The sequence below is a fragment of the Sorex fumeus genome, unplaced genomic scaffold, assembly GCF_029834395.1.
Source record: "Sorex fumeus unplaced genomic scaffold, SorFum_2.1 ptg000122l, whole genome shotgun sequence".
Taxonomy (NCBI): domain Eukaryota; kingdom Metazoa; phylum Chordata; class Mammalia; order Eulipotyphla; family Soricidae; genus Sorex; species Sorex fumeus.
In genome coordinates this window covers 29,129,084-29,146,094 of record NW_026606179.1, presented here as the reverse complement: position 1 = coordinate 29,146,094, position 17,011 = coordinate 29,129,084, and the positions used below count along the sequence as shown (strand labels likewise).

Sequence of the window (17,011 nt, the reverse complement as noted above, 5' to 3'; positions counted from 1 at the left end):
CCATGAGACTGCAGTTGCCCCATCACTGCCGGCTCATACCTGGCTTTCCTATAAGCTCTGAGGCTGCGGCCACCTTGCTGCTGGGGAGGGGGGAGGGGGGAGAAGAAGGGCAGAAGGGAGCAACACCCTTTCCCTCCCGGGGAGGCATGGCGCCATAGTTTAATGCATGGTCCATTCACTTTTCTGCTGCAAGCTTCTGGGCTCCGGACTAAGTCTTTTTGCCTCTGGAGCCATGGCCATGCCGGAGAGCCGCTCGTGGGGGGCAACTTGTGACCTCTGTAGGGAATGAAGGACGAACTAGTACCACCCCCCCTTCCCATGAAACTGCAGTTGCCCCGTCACCACCGGCTCATACCTGGCTTTCCTATAAGCTCTGAGTCGGTGGCCACATTGCTACCGGGGGGGGGAGGGGGGGGGAGAAAGGTGGAAGAGAGCAACACTGTTTCCCTGCCAGGAGGCATGGCGCCGTAGTTTAACTCATGGTCCATTCACTTTTCTGCCACAAGCTGCCAAGCTCTGGACTAAGTCCTTTTGCCTCTGGAGCCATGGCCATGCCAGAGAGCCACTTGTGGGGGACAACTCGTGACCTCTGTATAGCATGAAGGACAAGCCGGTACCATCCCTCTTCCCAAGAGACTGTAGCTGCCCCATCACCGCCGGATTGTACCAGGCTTTCCAATAACCTCTGAGGCGGCAGCCACCTTGCTGCCGGGGGGGATGGTGGGGGGAGAAAGGCGGAAGGGAGCAACACCTTTTCCCTCCCAGGGAGGCATGGCGCCATAGTTTAACACATGGTCCATTCACTTTTCTACTGCAAGCTGCCAGGCTCTGGATTAAGTCTTTTTGCCTCTGGAGCCATGGCCGTGCCAGAGAGCCGCACATGGGGGGCAACTCGTGACCTTGGTAGGACATGAAGGACGAGCTGGTACCGCCCCTTTTCCCATGAGACTGCAGTTGCCCCTTCACAGCTGGCTCATACCTGGCTTTCCAATAAGCTCTGAGGTGGCGGCCACCTTGTATGTGGTCCAGATACATTTCTGCCAAAAGCCGCTGGGTTTTGAGATTTGTTTCTGAGTGCCTGGGATCATGGCCGTTAATCAGCTTGATCAGGAGCCAGAGAGGCCGTTTGTAGGTGGTAACTCGGGGTCTCGCTGGGATGGGGAGGAAAGGGCCGGTTCTATCCCCATCTGGTGAGGCCCCATGTATCTCATCACTGCAGGTCCAAACCTGTCCAGTGGCCTCTGGAAGATGGCAGTCACCGGGCTGCCAAGGGGAACAGGCCAAAGCACGCAACCTATTCCTACCTGGGGTGGCCTAGCCCCAGTAACCTACTGCAGGAACAGGACACATTTCTTACAAAAGCCTTTGGGTTCCCAGATTCGTTACTGAGTCTCTGGGATCATAACCGTTAAGCAGTTCGATTAGGAACCAGAGAGGCCATGCCTCCAATTATATAGCTGAGCCAGAGATGGTTTGTGGGTGTGTTTCCCACATACCTAACTTTTGGGCATTTACTTTCTTGGTAAACTTTGCCCCAAGTTTTTGGGGTCTGGGCAAAGGCACAGCAGCAATTTTGGGGTATCTGAAAGTCTGACGGTGCACTCGCCTCACAGGTATAGATTGACCTGCTGGTGGCTTAATTTCTTTTTTATGGATTTCTTTTTTCTCCATTGATTTTCAGAAATTTCTACAAATGTTAATATTACCAATGTTAATGCTATAAATGGTAATATACTTTCTGAGTACCTGTGTGTGTAAATATATAAATATCTTATCTTCAATGCTAGCTTTGCAAGTATAGAATTTTGCAAATATTTATTTTCTTCTTGCAAATGGCATGGTAGTCTTAGAAGTTTGTGTCTTTTTCCTACGTATTTTCCTATGTAGGTAAGAATCATTTGTATGATTGCTCACATTTATTTTCTTCTGTGTTCCTTGTGTTGAGAATCTCTCTGTTTATATTCCTACCAGTGTTGGAAGTGATAAGGGTGGCAAAATCACCATATATAACTCTGCCCAGCAAACAAATGCCACTATTCCTTTTCTTCCTTCCTTAATTCAGGATCTCCCTTGAGCTCACAAACAGGGAACTTGGCAGAGGTATTTGACCAAGATGGCAGCTTCCAAGTTTTCAGATTGTGACAAAAGTGACATCCTAGTGGTAAAATACTTCTGTGATCATCACTAACAAAGAACACTAAAAGTACCACTAATGCATTTCATCTCTTGGCTTCCATTCAAGAGGTCTTTAGAGTCTAAGTCTAAAGAAAGTGGAAAGAAAATAAGAATTTCTGGGCAGTAAAACGATGTGATTATCCTGCATTGCTGAGCCTTTGTGCTTCTGGGGGGATGGCAGGGGAGCGCAGGACTCAAAACTATTTAGGGCAATTTCTCTGGGAGTATCAGCAAACTCCCCACTGTACTTAGAAAAACAGAGCCTACAAGTAACAGATATCATCAGATAGGAGTCTTGGCTCAGCTCCTGAAGGCCTTCAACTACACATTTTGCCCAGCCCCACCCTGTCCTCAACTATCACATCTCCAAGGTTAGCAGTTCTTCAGTGGTCTGCTAAGGAATCAGTTTACTGCTTTTCTATTTACTCTGACCTAGTCATTGTTTGCTGTGTTCTCAATATTATTTACCCATTCTGATTGTCTTCAAAGTATTTGCCATTTATTTTCATAATGTTTATATCATTATGCAGATGTTTAGGGAATTAATGGAGAAGTGTATGTCTTGTGTTTTTAATTTGTCAAAAGTTTTATGTGTAAATTGTGTATATAAAAGAGAAGTTGTGTGACCATAAAGTATAGGGCAGAGAAGGAAAAAGTGGAGTGGAGAGGGAGAAGAGACAGATGAGAAGGAATGGGGCTGGGGGATGGGGCAGGTCAGGGGATTCAGGTACAAAGGTTAGGAAATGATAGAATGATAGAGTCAAATATCCAAACCACAGAGTCAACGCAACACTGAAATCAAGAGACCCAAATTTTAACAACCCAGCTTAGAAAGGTGCTTGTCAAGAGTTCAGGCTATGAGAGGGGGGTGTGGAAATGGTGGGGGTTTAGGAGGGAACTTGGGAAGGTGGGAGGTTAACGCTGGTGGTGGGATCAATGCTGCAATATTGTTTGTCTAAAACTCAACTATGAATAACTTTGTAAATCAGATGCTTTAGTAAAATTTTTTTAATGTAAAAAAATAAAGAGAAGATGTAGCAAAGAAAAAAGTTAGACTACGGTTGAATTCTCTGCTTTTTCATTAACTTCTTTGTTCTCTTTATTTTCTAATACCTGTGACTCACACATGTCAAGGAGTGTATAACTCCTTACAAGATCCCAAAATCCTAAATTACCTTTTTGGGTTATTTGTTTAAATTCTGTGAGTGCTGACTGATTTTTCATTTTCAATGGTAGTATTACTGGACATTTATAATCAATTTATGAATTCTCATATCTTTGATTTCAGTATTCAAGGTCAAACCAGTGAAATCTCAGACAATAAAATCTTCACTTACTCGACTGGAAATAATAAAGCAAATTTGACTAAAAATGATAGACCTACCAATTTAATATTAATATATTTGTATGTAGTATAGAACAGGATCAAAATTACTTAAAGATATTCACTTTGGAAAAAAAAAAGATACTTTGGGGCCAAAGAGATAGTACAAGAGTTAAGGCCTTGCATGTGACTGATTCTTCATCCCTGGCACTGTCAGTGGTCTCCTGAGTAATCTCTGAACACAGAGCCAGGAATAAGCCCTAAGCACAGCTGGGTGTGGCCCAAAAACCTAAAAAAGAAAAAGACGTTCACTTTTTACTTGATGTATTTCTGTATTTTTTTTTACAATGAGCACATAATCATAAATAATTAGAACTCAAAAAAAGTGTATTGAATACAGTATGCCCAGTGGTAAATGAAAATTTTAATGAAAGCGAATGAGCGTGTAATCCAGAGCATATTCAACTAACTTTATACAGTGTCTTAAATTTTGTCTAAATTACCAAAATGGCTGGAATGTGAACATTATTTTAGATATCAGATTAGATTTTTATATTTATTTTTTACTCTTATGGAAACTAAAGCTAAGGACATTTACAAAGAATGAATATGAAAAGAATTCCATAATTTAGGCAAGAACTTTTCATTTAAACCATTATGCAGTGTTGACCTTTCTTGCTTGGGCTTTATTCACAGCCTGCACATTGTTTTGGTGTTAGGGCTTATGAATGAACATTGCTATATTTTGATTTTGGCATTCGTGTAAATTACTAAGTAGAAACTAAATAACAAAGCTAGAAATCGAGATTTTATACTTAAATATGATTTTATAAATATGATGGTGTCACGTACATCTATAGTATGTTTTATAAAATCTGCTTATCGTTTTAAAGAAAACTTAGGAATCATATATTACATTGTCATGTTTTAAGTTAATATGAACTACTAATAGCCAGTAATTTATTAAGCATATTTATTAGTTCAACATTTGTTAATAAACTATTTTCCTATCTCATTAATCTTTAAAAAAAACTTATTTGAAATATCCAGAAATTGGAGCTGGAACACAGTACAGTGGGTATGGTGTTTGTCTTGCATGCAACCAACCTGGATTTGATCCCCAGCATCCCATATGGTCCCCTGGCATCCCATATGGTCCCCCAGCCACCAGGACAAATTCCTGAGCCCTGCCAGTTGTGTCCCACAAAAATTTTTTTAAAAATTTTAATTTAATCCAGAAATTTGTAATTTGTTCTTATGACAATTTGTTTTCTGAGTGATTATTTTTATTAAATGTTTGTAATAGTACAATTTCATCATGGTCATGGTCCTCCGTTGTTCATCGATTTGCTCGAGCGGGCCCAGTAACGTCTCCATTGGAGACTTTGTTGTTACTGTGTCTGGCATATCGAATACGTCACGGAGAGCTTGCCAGGCTTTGCCATGCGGGCGAGATACTCTCGGTAGCTTGCCAGGCTCTCCGAGAGGGGCGGAGGAATCAAATTCGGGTCAGCCATATTGGCTGCATGCAAGGCAAACGCCCTACCACTGTGCTATCTCTCCAGCCCACAATTTCATATATTATTATTTTATACTTAGAATGCTGCTATACAGTGTCCACCACCGGAGTACTAGAATCCCTTTATCCCAGGGTCCCCTTCCACCTACCCACTAGCAACCTCAGATCATAGTTCTGTTGACTCTATCTCAGGGTTGTTTCCAAATGGAGATTGTCTAATTGCTTGCTTTATTTCTTTACTTCATAAATGAGTGGTATCCTCTGTTGTTCATCTTTTTCTTCCTTTCTTTCTGACTCCACTTAACATGACTGTAATTCTATTCAACTTACAGCAAACTACAGTATTTTATCTTTTCATATAACTGAGAAGTATATCATAATTCCTTTTCTTTCTTAGTTTTTTTGGGGTTGTTTGTTTGGCCACACATGATGTGTTCAGGGTTTACTCCTGTTCTGCATTTAGGAATCACTCTCTTTTTTTTTCTTTTTTTTTTTTCTTTTTGTGTCACACCTGGTGCTGCACAGGGCTTTCTCCTGCTTCTGCACTCATGAATTACTCCTGGCGGTGCTCAGGGGACCATATGGGATGCTGGGAATTGAGCCCAGTTTGGCCACATGAAAGGCAAATGCCCTACCAGCTGTACTATCGCTCCTGCCCCTAGAAATCACTCTTGACAGTGGTTCTGGAAAAAATGGTGGGTGCTGGGGAACGAACCCAGGTTGTCTTCATGCAAGGCATGCACCTTACCCACTATAATGTCTCTCAAGAAATTATGTACCACAATCTTCATCTGTTTTCAGGCGCTTGGATTGTTTCTAGATATTTGCTGTAAATAATGTTTCAGTGAACATTAGGTGTACATATTTCTTTTTGAAATTAATCTTTCAGAGTTCTTGGGGTATATGCCCAGTAGTGGAATTGCAGTAGTGAAGCATCAAGGAAGATTCCATTCTTAATTTTTTTGAAAAGTATCAAATCATTTTCCAAATAGGCATAGTAACAGAATGACCAGCTGTGAACAAAAGTTCCCCTTTTCTCCAACACTTATTGTTTCCAGACTTTTTGATAAAGAGCATTCTCACTGACTTCAGTTGCTATCTCATTGTCCTTTTGATTTGCATTACCCTGATAATCAGTGATGATGTACACTTTTTCATGTGCCTATACCAAATTTATGTTAATTTTGAGTAATTGTCTCATCTCCTCTCCCCATTCTTCTTGAGTTTTGACTCATTTTTTTATTTAACATAAATCATAATGTTTTATTTTTGTATTGAAGTCCGTTTAAAAATTATTATGGTTACAGTTTATCAGGACATCTTATCAGGACATCTTTTTATGACATCTTATTATCTCGTTCCTACTTTGGACAAACTTGCAGGCTATCGAATGTAGCCTGCCCACAGGGCAGAGTCTGGCAAACTCCCCGTGGCGTACCAAATATGCCAAATACCAGTAACAATGATGGGTCTCATTCTCCTAAAGAGCCTTGAATATAATCTCAGGGCTAGGATGAAAGAGACGTTACTGGGGCCTGCTCGAGGCAATCGACGAATAAATCGAGCGGGCCCAGTAACGTCTCCATTGGAGACTTTGTTGTTACTGTGTCTGGCATATCGAATACTCTCGGTAGCTTGCCGGGCTCTCCGAGAGGGGCGGAGGAATCGAACTCGGGTCGGCCATGTTGGCCGCGTGTAAGGCGAATGCCCTACCCGCTGTGCTATCGCTCCAGCCCCAATGTGAGTTTGAGAAAAATCACTCTCTCCTTTTCTTTACCTCAGTTTCCCTATCTTCACCAACCAACAGTTAAGTGGGTTATAACAGGAATAACAGGATGATGAAATGAAATGAAAATGAAATGGTTACAGTAGTGTTAAGATTTTGTTTTGATGTACATGGTTGCTGCACCCCACCACTACCACAGTGACCAAAATCTCCATTATTGTCCTAGTGTAACTTCCTGTTCACCAATTCCTCCACCCATCTCCAACCCTCACCACACTGTCAGTAATGGTAGTTATGTAATCCAAGTTTTTTGTTGTTTAATATTCAAGATATATAAAGCATTCTCAAAGCTCAAGTAATTTCAAGGGTATTATGTTACCATGAAAGTGTATTGTCTTTTATATTATACAAATTCTTACAATTTTCTAAAGCTTATGAAATTCTTAAAAATCTTTAAAGTTCAAAAACTAGATTGGTGCAGTTAAAATCAAATAGTAGAAAAAGATTTAATGTTACTTTAAATGAACAGCATAGAGAAATACATAAAAACCTAAAGAAACAACATTACCTTTAAGAAGTTCACAGAGAAGGGACCGATAAGACAATGATAGTTAGAAATGACAACTCTGGACAAGAACTGAATCCTGAAAGTAGGTAAAGGGATATACATGATAACCTCTCAGTACCTATATTGCAAACCATAATGCCTAGAACAGAAGGAGAGAGACAGAGAGAGAGAGAGAGAGAGAGAGAGAGAGAGAGAGAGAGAGAAAGAGAGAGAGAGAGAGAGAGAGAGAGAGAGAGAGAGAGACGAAGGGTGGGTAGAGGGAGGGAAAGTGTGCCAGGAGGGAAACTGGGGACACTGGTGATAAGAAATATACTATGGTGAAGGGTTGGGTATTAGAACATTGTATGACTAAAACCCAATCATGAGCAACCTTGTAACTGTGTATCTCACAGTGATTCAATTTTTAAAAATATAAATAAATTAAAAATTTTAAAAAGGAACGAAAATTCAAAAAACAGTGAAAAAATAAAGAAGAAAAGTTCACATTTGTAAAACAGGACCAAAAGAAGGCTAGAATTATATACATATATGTCCTATTAACTTGTCCTTTTTAATAATAAATTCTCTGTATTTTAACACCTTTTCTCAGTTGTTATTAGAATTGCAAAAGAAAAATAAAGTTTTGAAGTAGGCCATTCTCACTGGTGTGAGGTGTGATCTCGTTTGTTTGCATTTCCCTGATAATCAGTGATGATGAATCCCTTTACATAATCCTGTTGGTCATCTCCTCACCCCATTTTTTCAGTGAGTTTTTTGTATTACTGTTTTTGAATTTTGTGATTTGATGTAGTCCCGTTTCTTTATTTTTTTCTTCTATTTTCTGAGCCAGTGTTGTCAAATCATTAAATATGCCTCTGAAGTTATTACTGAGCATTTTGCCTGTGTTTTCCTTGATGTATTATAAAAATTGGGGCCTAATATCAAGGTGTTTGGTCCAATTTGTATATGGTATAAGATAGGGATCAAAATTCTTTTTATTTCCCCATGGAGCTAATCTTTATTTTCATCTGTTAAAAGAAATTTCCTTGCTCCACTTCATGCATCTAGCTACTTTGTCATAAATTAGATTATCACACAAAAGTGAGGCTCTTTCTCTGAGCTTTCAATTCTATTCCACTGGTCAGAGAGTTTGCTTTTATTTTTGTACCAGGCATTTTGTTTGTTTGTTTGTTTGTTTGTTTTTGGTTTGGGGCTTTTAGGAGGTTGTTGTTGGTTTGGTTTGGTTTTGAAGCCACACCCAGCTGTGCTCAGAGCTTATTCTTGACTCAGGGATCCAGGATTACTCCAGGTATACTCTGGGACCATAGGTGATGCCCAGGATCAAACTCAGGTCTGCCATGTACAAGGCAAGCGCCTTACCTGCTGTGCTATTCTCCAACCTCATCAGTTTTTTGGCTTTTGTTTTCAGTTTTTAAATTTGTGTTTGTTTTTGTTTCTTTGCTTTTACACCACACCTGAAAGTGCTCAGGCCTTAGCCCCAACTCTGTGCTAAGGATTGTTTCAGGAGCTCAGAAGAGCATATGCAGTGCCAAGGATTGGTCCTGGGTCAGCCACATACACCAGTTTTAGCAATATTTGTTCAATGCCCTTTAGAAATGTCATGAAATTTTTGGTAATGATTGCATTTAATCTGTATATTGCTTTGACTAGGAAGCTTATTTTAATGGTATTAATTCTTCTCATCTGATAAGGAATATATGGAATATATTATTTCACTGTGTCTTCTGTTTCTCTTAATAGTGATTTGTAGTTACCAGTGAATAAGCCTTGTTGACTATGAGATATTTTCAGTTGGAGCATAATGCCTACCATCTAGTTTAGAGTGGGCAAATACTGCTTCCCTGTTATCAGTTATCTTTACTTTTAACATACAGAATATTTAATAGCACACAATTATTTTCTCATATGGTTTCTTTATTTTCTTATTTTACAAGAAGTGGCAATATAATTATGTTTTAAAATTATGTTACTTAAAGAAAATCCAGATATTCTAACCTTTACTTTTTTGGTGGCTGTAGAATATATATATTTTATTTTATTGGTATATTCTCTATAATATCTATCAAGTGTCCCCAAAACATTTTAGTCAAAAATTTTGTCTACATAATTGAAAAGTCTTGTTTGAATATAAAGTGCTAAATGTTCTATTTGGGTTTTTTGTTTGTTTGTTGTTCGGTATACATATGTATTAGTTTTTACTTGGCACTAACATGTCAGATACTGACTTATCCTTATAGTTTAAACAGTTAGAAAAAGTAACCACCAATAGATCTGTTATTACATATTCATAGTCAGTTATTTTACTTATGTATTTCACAAAACTGCAGCATCTTTACTTAATAAAATATTTTTAAATATTGGTATAAGTGAACAACAGAAATTATATTAATAGATTTGAGGAGAAATTAGAGCTTACTTTAAATAGAAACTTATAATAGTAATAATACTGTTTTTTATCTTTCCACAGTTCTTAGTGGTCTCTGTTCTAATGACTGTCCTCGTAAGATAACAGTGAGTAAACTTGACTCTAACATATACTTTTTGTGAAAAATCCTCTGCATGATACAAAAATAATTATTATAGATTTCCAGCTAATGTTTTATTATACTTTAGAAGTGACTGACATATCCTCCAGTGCTCAAGAAAACTTTACTGATAGTAAAATATTTTTTCTAAGAAAATTCTCACCTCAAGGGTGACCTTACTTATGAAAACTTTTCTTATACCCTTGAAGAAATGATGACCTCTACCATTATTTTTGGGCATCCTACTGCAATTTTGGAACATGTCATACTACATTTATCTGTTAATATTCCATGCTTTTTCATAATAGTTCCTTAAGGTCTATAAGCATGCCACTTTTGCATAACTAGTAAAAAGCACACCATCCATCAAGTATCTAGGGGAAGCCCATTGAATTTTATTTTTATATAATCTTATTTTTTTTTTTCAGTTTAACCTTGTTGTCTAATAGAACATGTTTTGCAATAGGAACGTGTAAAAAATTGCTTTATTTACAGTTTACATCAGTAATAAAAATATTACATTTGAATGAATATATGTACTAGTCTGTCCTTACTTGGATTTTCACAGTAACCCTTACTTAAAAATGAGGAAACCTAGGCTCAGAGAAATGAAATTTCCTAAAATTAAAGATTATTAAGTAGTGAAACTAGAATCCAAAATGGGTGCCCTGATTATATAATTTTTTGCTATACTACTCCATTGAAGGACTACATTACAAAATGCTTTTACTATTGTTTTAGTAGCACTATAGCACTGTCATCCCGTTGTTGATCAGTTTGCTCGAGTGGGCACCAGTAACATCTCCATTGTGAAACTTGTTGTTACTATTTTTGGCATATCGAATATGCCACGGGTAGCTTGCCAGGCTTTGCGCTGGGGGCAGGATACTCTCAGTAGCTTGCTAGGCTCTCCGAGAGGGGAAGTAGAATTGAACCTGGGCCGGCTGCCTGCAAGGCAAAAGCCCTACCGGCTGTGCTATCACTCCAGCCCATTGTTTTAGTATTACTAGGAAACATACTGTACTTAAGAAATGAAGAAATAGAACTTCATCCAGAAATGTGTGCGTTGATTAAATCTAAACTTAACTTGGGAGCAACACATGAAAGTAATAATGGAAGCTGGATTAGTAGAGGGATAGTGAACTGTGAAACTAGAAGACTTCAAATATGAATCAAGATGAAGTACACAGGTCAGCGTTTGATTCCTGCATCGAACAAAACTGCTTGCAGGCAGTTTTTGTTTTGTTCCAAAAACTCTGGAAGGGATTTTGATTTACTGGTACCAGCTCCCTTTGACTGAGAGCAGTTTCTAGGTAAAATCCAGCAATAAACTATCAGCAGTCAACACTTGGGATAGCTAAAGTTGTTTCAACTTGAAAGAAGGTTCTAGAGAGAGGACCATTGCATTCATTATAGATGCATCTGAAAGCTATATCAAACCCATATGTTTATCATTGTAAAATTGTAAAACTGAAGGTGTGTATTGGAAAAGGCTATAAATAAGAAAGTGGAGAATATATGTGGGAACTCTGTACTTCCCACTCAATTGCTGTGGTCCAAAACTGCTTTTCTCTAAAAACAGTTCTCTTGAAAAATATATATATTAAGTATAGATGTGACTAATCAGTTTAAATATTAACTTATCTATTCAAGTGTTATCTATACCTAATTGTCCTTACCAGCTTTTGAGATTTCAATACAACCAGTTCTGTGCCCGCAACCCTTTTGCCAACCCTTTCACTCTTGTTTCTCTGCCTTTCAATTTTAAGATCATAAGATTTTTGACCCATACCAGCCCACTCTTATATGTTTAGTTAACATACATCAACCATCACTTATTTATTATTTTTAACCACCATAAGGTACTGTATATTATTTTGTCTGGTCTTTGTATTAAGTTCTCTGTTGGTGCCTTTCTTACAGTATTACCCAGACCATCACTCAAGTGGTGGTGAGGTACCAGTAGCTGTGTACATCAAACCATAAACATTTTAACACTATTGAAGCCAGGTGATCTAAACTAAACTAGAAAAAGGCTGCCCAGATTTCATCTATATATGCAGAAACATGTATCTTTCCAAACCATATATGCTCTCGCTCCTTTTACTACTCAACTCTTTTTTTTTCTCCGCGAGACTTCTTAAAATTGGTTCTTTTCAATTCTCAATTCCATATCCTTATGCTATTGTGATATCCTCATGGCCAGTGAACTGTATTTAATACTGCAGACCTCTCTCCTAGGAACATTTTCTTTCTTAGGTTTCTCTTACATATTTTTTCATTGTTTTGCTTCTGCCACTATTGGCTATCCTTCAGCTACCTCTGTAGACTTTAATATCCTTTAATGTTTTGTGTTGCTTAGTGTTCCATTCTCATCTGCTCTTTCAGTCATCTTAGATTCTTCCCTGACTTTATCATTTATTGATTGATTAATCCCAAATCTATTTTTCACCCATCTCTCCTGAACTTTGAACCTTCATCTGTATCATATTGAACACTGTAAGACTGAAATCTAGTATTTTATTTTTCTTTTTTAATGTTTTTAATTGAATCACTGTGAGATATACAGTTACAAAGTTGTTCATGGTTGAGTATCAGTCATACAATGTTCCAATGATCCTTTCACCAGTGCACATTTCCTGTCACCAATGTCACCAGATTCACTCCCACCCACCACCACCCCACTCTGCCTCTACAGCCTGCCTCTATGCTCTGTAGCAGATACTTTTCTTTTCTCTCTCTCTCTCTCTCTCTCTCTCTCTCTCTCTCTCTGGTGTACAATATTGTTACTGACTGGGTATCATGCAAATCACCTTACCTCCTTTTCAGATAACTCTTTTTGTCCTGAGTGATCATTTCTAACTGTCGTTGCCACGATGGTCCCTTCTCAGTTCTAACTTTCCCTTTGTGATAAGCTTTCTACCATAAACCAGTCATCCTGGTATTTGTTTCACCTATCTTTGGATATTATTCACATGCTGTTTTTTTAATATACTACAAATGAGTTCAATCATTGTTTGTCCCTCTCCCTCTGAACCATTTCACACAGCATGATATTCTCCATGTCCATTCATTTATAAGCAAATTTCATGACTTCATTTTTCCTGGCATCTGCATAGTATTACATTGAATAGCTGTACCTTCATTTCTTTATTCAGGCATCTGTTCTGGGGCCTTTGGATTATTTCCAGGTTCTGGCTATTGTGAATAGTGCTGCAATGCACATAGAAATGCAGGTGGCTTTTCTGCATTGTTTTAGGTCCAGAGGGTATATTTTTCAGGAGCAAGATTGCTGGATCATATCGAAATTCAATTTCTAATTTTTTGAGGAATGCTCATATTGTCTTTCAAAAAGGCTGTACCCTGAAGCATTCCCACCAACAATGAATGAGAGTCCCTTTTTCTCCCGCATCTGCCATAGCACTGGATGTTCTTGATCTTTTTGATGTGTGCACGAGATGATAAATCATTGTTTTGATTTGCATCTCACTGATAATTAATATTGTAGAGCACTTTTTCATGTGCCTTTTGACCATTTGTATTTCTTCTTTTGAGGAAGTGTGTTCATCTCTTCTCTCCATTTTTTGATGGGGTTGCATGTTTTTTTTTTCTCGTAAAGTGCTACTAGTGATTTATATATCTTTGATATTCACCCTTATCCAATGGGTGTTATTTACATATCTTTGATATTCACCCTTATCCAATGGGTGTTATTTATATATCTTTGATACTCACCCTTATCCAATGGGTGTTGGGTAAGTAATTTTTCCTATTCTTTGAGCTGTCTTTGTATTATGGTCATTGTCTCCTTTGTCGTGCAGAAACTTTTTAGCTTAATGCAGTCCCATTTGTTTATCTTTGCTTCCACTTACTTGATCAGAGGTGTTTCACCCTTGAAGATACCTTTAGCTTCAATATCATAGAGAATAATGCCTACGTTTTCTTCTGTGTGCCTTAAAAATTCAGGTCTGATGTCAAGGTCTCTAATCCATTTTCATTTGATTTTTGTGAATGGTGTTAGAAAGATAACTGAGTCTTTTATATTGCATATAGCGCACCATTTGTCCCAGCACCACTTGGTGAAGAGGCTTTCTTTGCTCAGCTTTGTATTTGCTCCTTTTTCAAAGATTAACTAATTATATACCTGAGGGCCCCTTGGAGGAGGGCGGATTAAGTTTCCTTCTCTGCCCTGAGCAGAACCCCAACAGCTGAAGACCTCTGGGACCCAGCCAAAGCCATGCTAAGATCACTCTCCACATGCTTGGATGAGGAACTGATAGAGCAACCCACGTGTGCGGGACCCAGGGCTGAGATCTCCAAGCCTGCTCTGTTTGGGACTGGGCCTTCTCCACCCAGCTCCCCCACCTTCCAGTAGCTAGACAGTTACACCCACCAACTGCCATGTAACCCCATCAACAGCCATCCAGAGACTATAAAACCAAGCTCCCAGAAGCTTGGTTATCAAAGAATCAGACCTCTTATTCTCTAGTTCTCACTCTCAGAGAACCCAGCAGGCTACTGAGAGTATCATACCTGCCTATATGCCTGACTAGGAACACCTGTAAAGGTGATTAGAGACTGCCCCAAAAGCTTCCATCCCTCTCGGAGAGCCCAGCAAGCTACCCAGAGTATTCCATCTGCACGGCAGAGCCTGACAAGCTAACTGTGGCGTGCTCGATATGTCAAAAACAGTAACAATGAATGGCCCTCATTCCCCTGATCCTGAGGTAGCCCCCATATTTCATTGGGCTACACTAGCACGTGACAGGGACAAATGGAAACGTTACTGGGCCCACTCGAGCGAATTGATGAACAACGGAGTATTAGTGATTATTAGTGATACCTGAGGGTCTCTCTCAGGATATTCAAGTCTACTCCATTGATCTGAGTATCTGTCTTTATTCCAATACCATGTGTTTAATTGCTACCTATTTGTAGTACAGTTTGAAATTGGGGAAAGTGATGCCTCCCAACTCCATTTTCCCATGGACTACATTAGCTATTCGGGAGGGTTTATTGTTTTATTCTAATTTCAAAAGTGTTAGATCAATTTCTTTTTTTTTTTAATGGCATGGGTATCCTTATAAGGGACTGCATTCAGTCTGTGCAGTGCTTTGCAGGGTATTGTCTTTTTGATGATGTTAAGCCCCCAAATCATGAACAGGTGATGTGTTTCCATTTCTTTTTTTATTTCTTGTAGTGTTTTGTAATTTTCTTTGTATAGGTCTTTCCTTAACCTCTTTTAATTAAGCTGGTTCTGAGGTACTTGATTTTCTGTGGCATTTTTTGAACTGAATTTTTTTTAATATCTTTTTTCAGTTTTATTATTTGTATGTAGAAAATCTGTGAACTTTGTGTATTTATTTTGTAGCATGCCACTTTGCTATACAAATCTATTGTTTCTAGGAGTTCTTTATTGAAGTCTAGGATTTCCAAAATATTATCATGTCACCTGCAAATAGTGAGAACTTGACTTCTTCCTTTCCTTTTTGAATGCTCTTGATATTTTTTTCTTGCCTAATTGCTATGGTAAATATACTTCTAATACTATATTGAATAGAAGTGGCTAGAGTGGGCATCTTACCTTGTGTCTCATCTTTACGAAAAGTTTTTAGTTTTTCCCCATAATGTTTTCTGTTGGCTTATGAGAAATGGCTTTGACTATAGTGAGGAAAATTTCTTCAATTCCCAATTTGTTGAGAGTTTTTCTCAAGACTGGGTATTGCATCTTGTCAAATGTTTTCTCTGCATCTATTGATATGATCACATGGGTTTTTTTTTCTTTTATTGATATGGCATGTTATGTCAATTGACTTATGTATGTTAAACCATCCTTGTATTTCCAAAATGAATCCTACTCAATCATGGTATATGATCTTTTTGATGAATTTCTGTATTGTTTGCTAGTATTTTGTTGAGGATCTCTGCATTTGTGTTCATCAAGTATATTGGCCCATAATTCTTTTTTTGTAGTTCCTCTGTCTGCTTTTGGCATCAGGGTGATGTTTGCTTTATAGAAATAGTTTGAGAGTAAAAGCATTTGTTTCAATTTCCTGGAAGATACTGAGAAATATTGGCAATAGGTCATCTTTAAAGGTTTGAAAGAATTCACTAATGAATCCATCAGGGCCCTGTCTTTTGTTTGGGTAGTGAGTGAGTGGGCGGAATGGGTGGTAAAGAGTTCATTTTGGTCGTCATGTCTGAAATTTTGGTGGTAGCTATAGTAAATCCATTAGTGAACACTTTATGAAGTGTTGTACACCTGAAATTCTCTAATATTGTAAACTAATGACAGTTTTAACGTGGGGAAGAGGAAGAGTAGGCAACAGTGAAAATGATGGTGTTCTCAATATTAAGAATAATACACCCCTTAAACTGATGTTTACTGATTTTTTTCCTTTGAGTTTATAGATGTGCTTAGAACAGAGTTAGTATATATGCTGTAGTCTTATAATATACCACACCTTCCTCCAAAGCTTCAGTACCCTCCCCATCACTGTTTCTACATCCCTTCTTTCCATCCCTTGCCTCTGCATACCCCCCACTTCTTCCTCCCCCTAGATCTGTGACAGAATCTAAGGGTTTTTTTCATTGACTGTTGTCTATTCTAGAGAGTCTTAGATTCTTTATTGAATAATACCAACCAGTATTCCAGTATTTATCTTTCTCTTGCTAACTTATTTCACTTAACAAGCAAATATATTCTATTCATGTTGTCATAAATGATAAATGTTTTCCTGTCATAACAAATATATAAAACTGTATATATTATTAGGATGGAAGTTTGAAACCAGGGTTACATTATGGTTGATAACCAGAATTGTATCATCGATTTTAATTTCTATGTATGTTATGGTTTCAGTCATTAATCCTCATATAAGATTAAATATTATATCTTAAATCATGTTTTTAATTTTGAGTTAATATCTGTATATGGTATTAAATGGTATTTATAAAAGAGAAAAAGCCTTTTCTTTCTCCATTCATATAGCAACCTATTTTCTTATGTTCGTTGAAAGCACATAGATTTAAAGATCTTAAAATAGCAGTGAGGCAATTGTGGTGTCAATAGGAGTAATTCTGGTGGAAAGTAATTTCTGGTACACAGTAAGACTAAATACTTTCACTAGCTTCTCCTACTGCTCTGGGAGGAACAGTACATTTTCCTGTTCTG

At 38.0% G+C, this 17,011-nt stretch overlaps 1 protein-coding gene across 1 annotated transcript in view; it reads left to right on the top strand.

Annotated features, from left to right (window-relative positions):
* Window positions 1-17,011, top strand: part of ITFG1 (integrin alpha FG-GAP repeat containing 1) — a 226,241-nt gene that overhangs the window by 167,347 nt on the left and 41,883 nt on the right. The window contains exon 13 of the mRNA XM_056136673.1: window positions 9,780-9,823. Coding sequence (XP_055992648.1) covers window positions 9,780-9,823 — 44 coding nt within the window. The remainder of the gene's footprint in view (window positions 1-9,779; window positions 9,824-17,011) is intronic.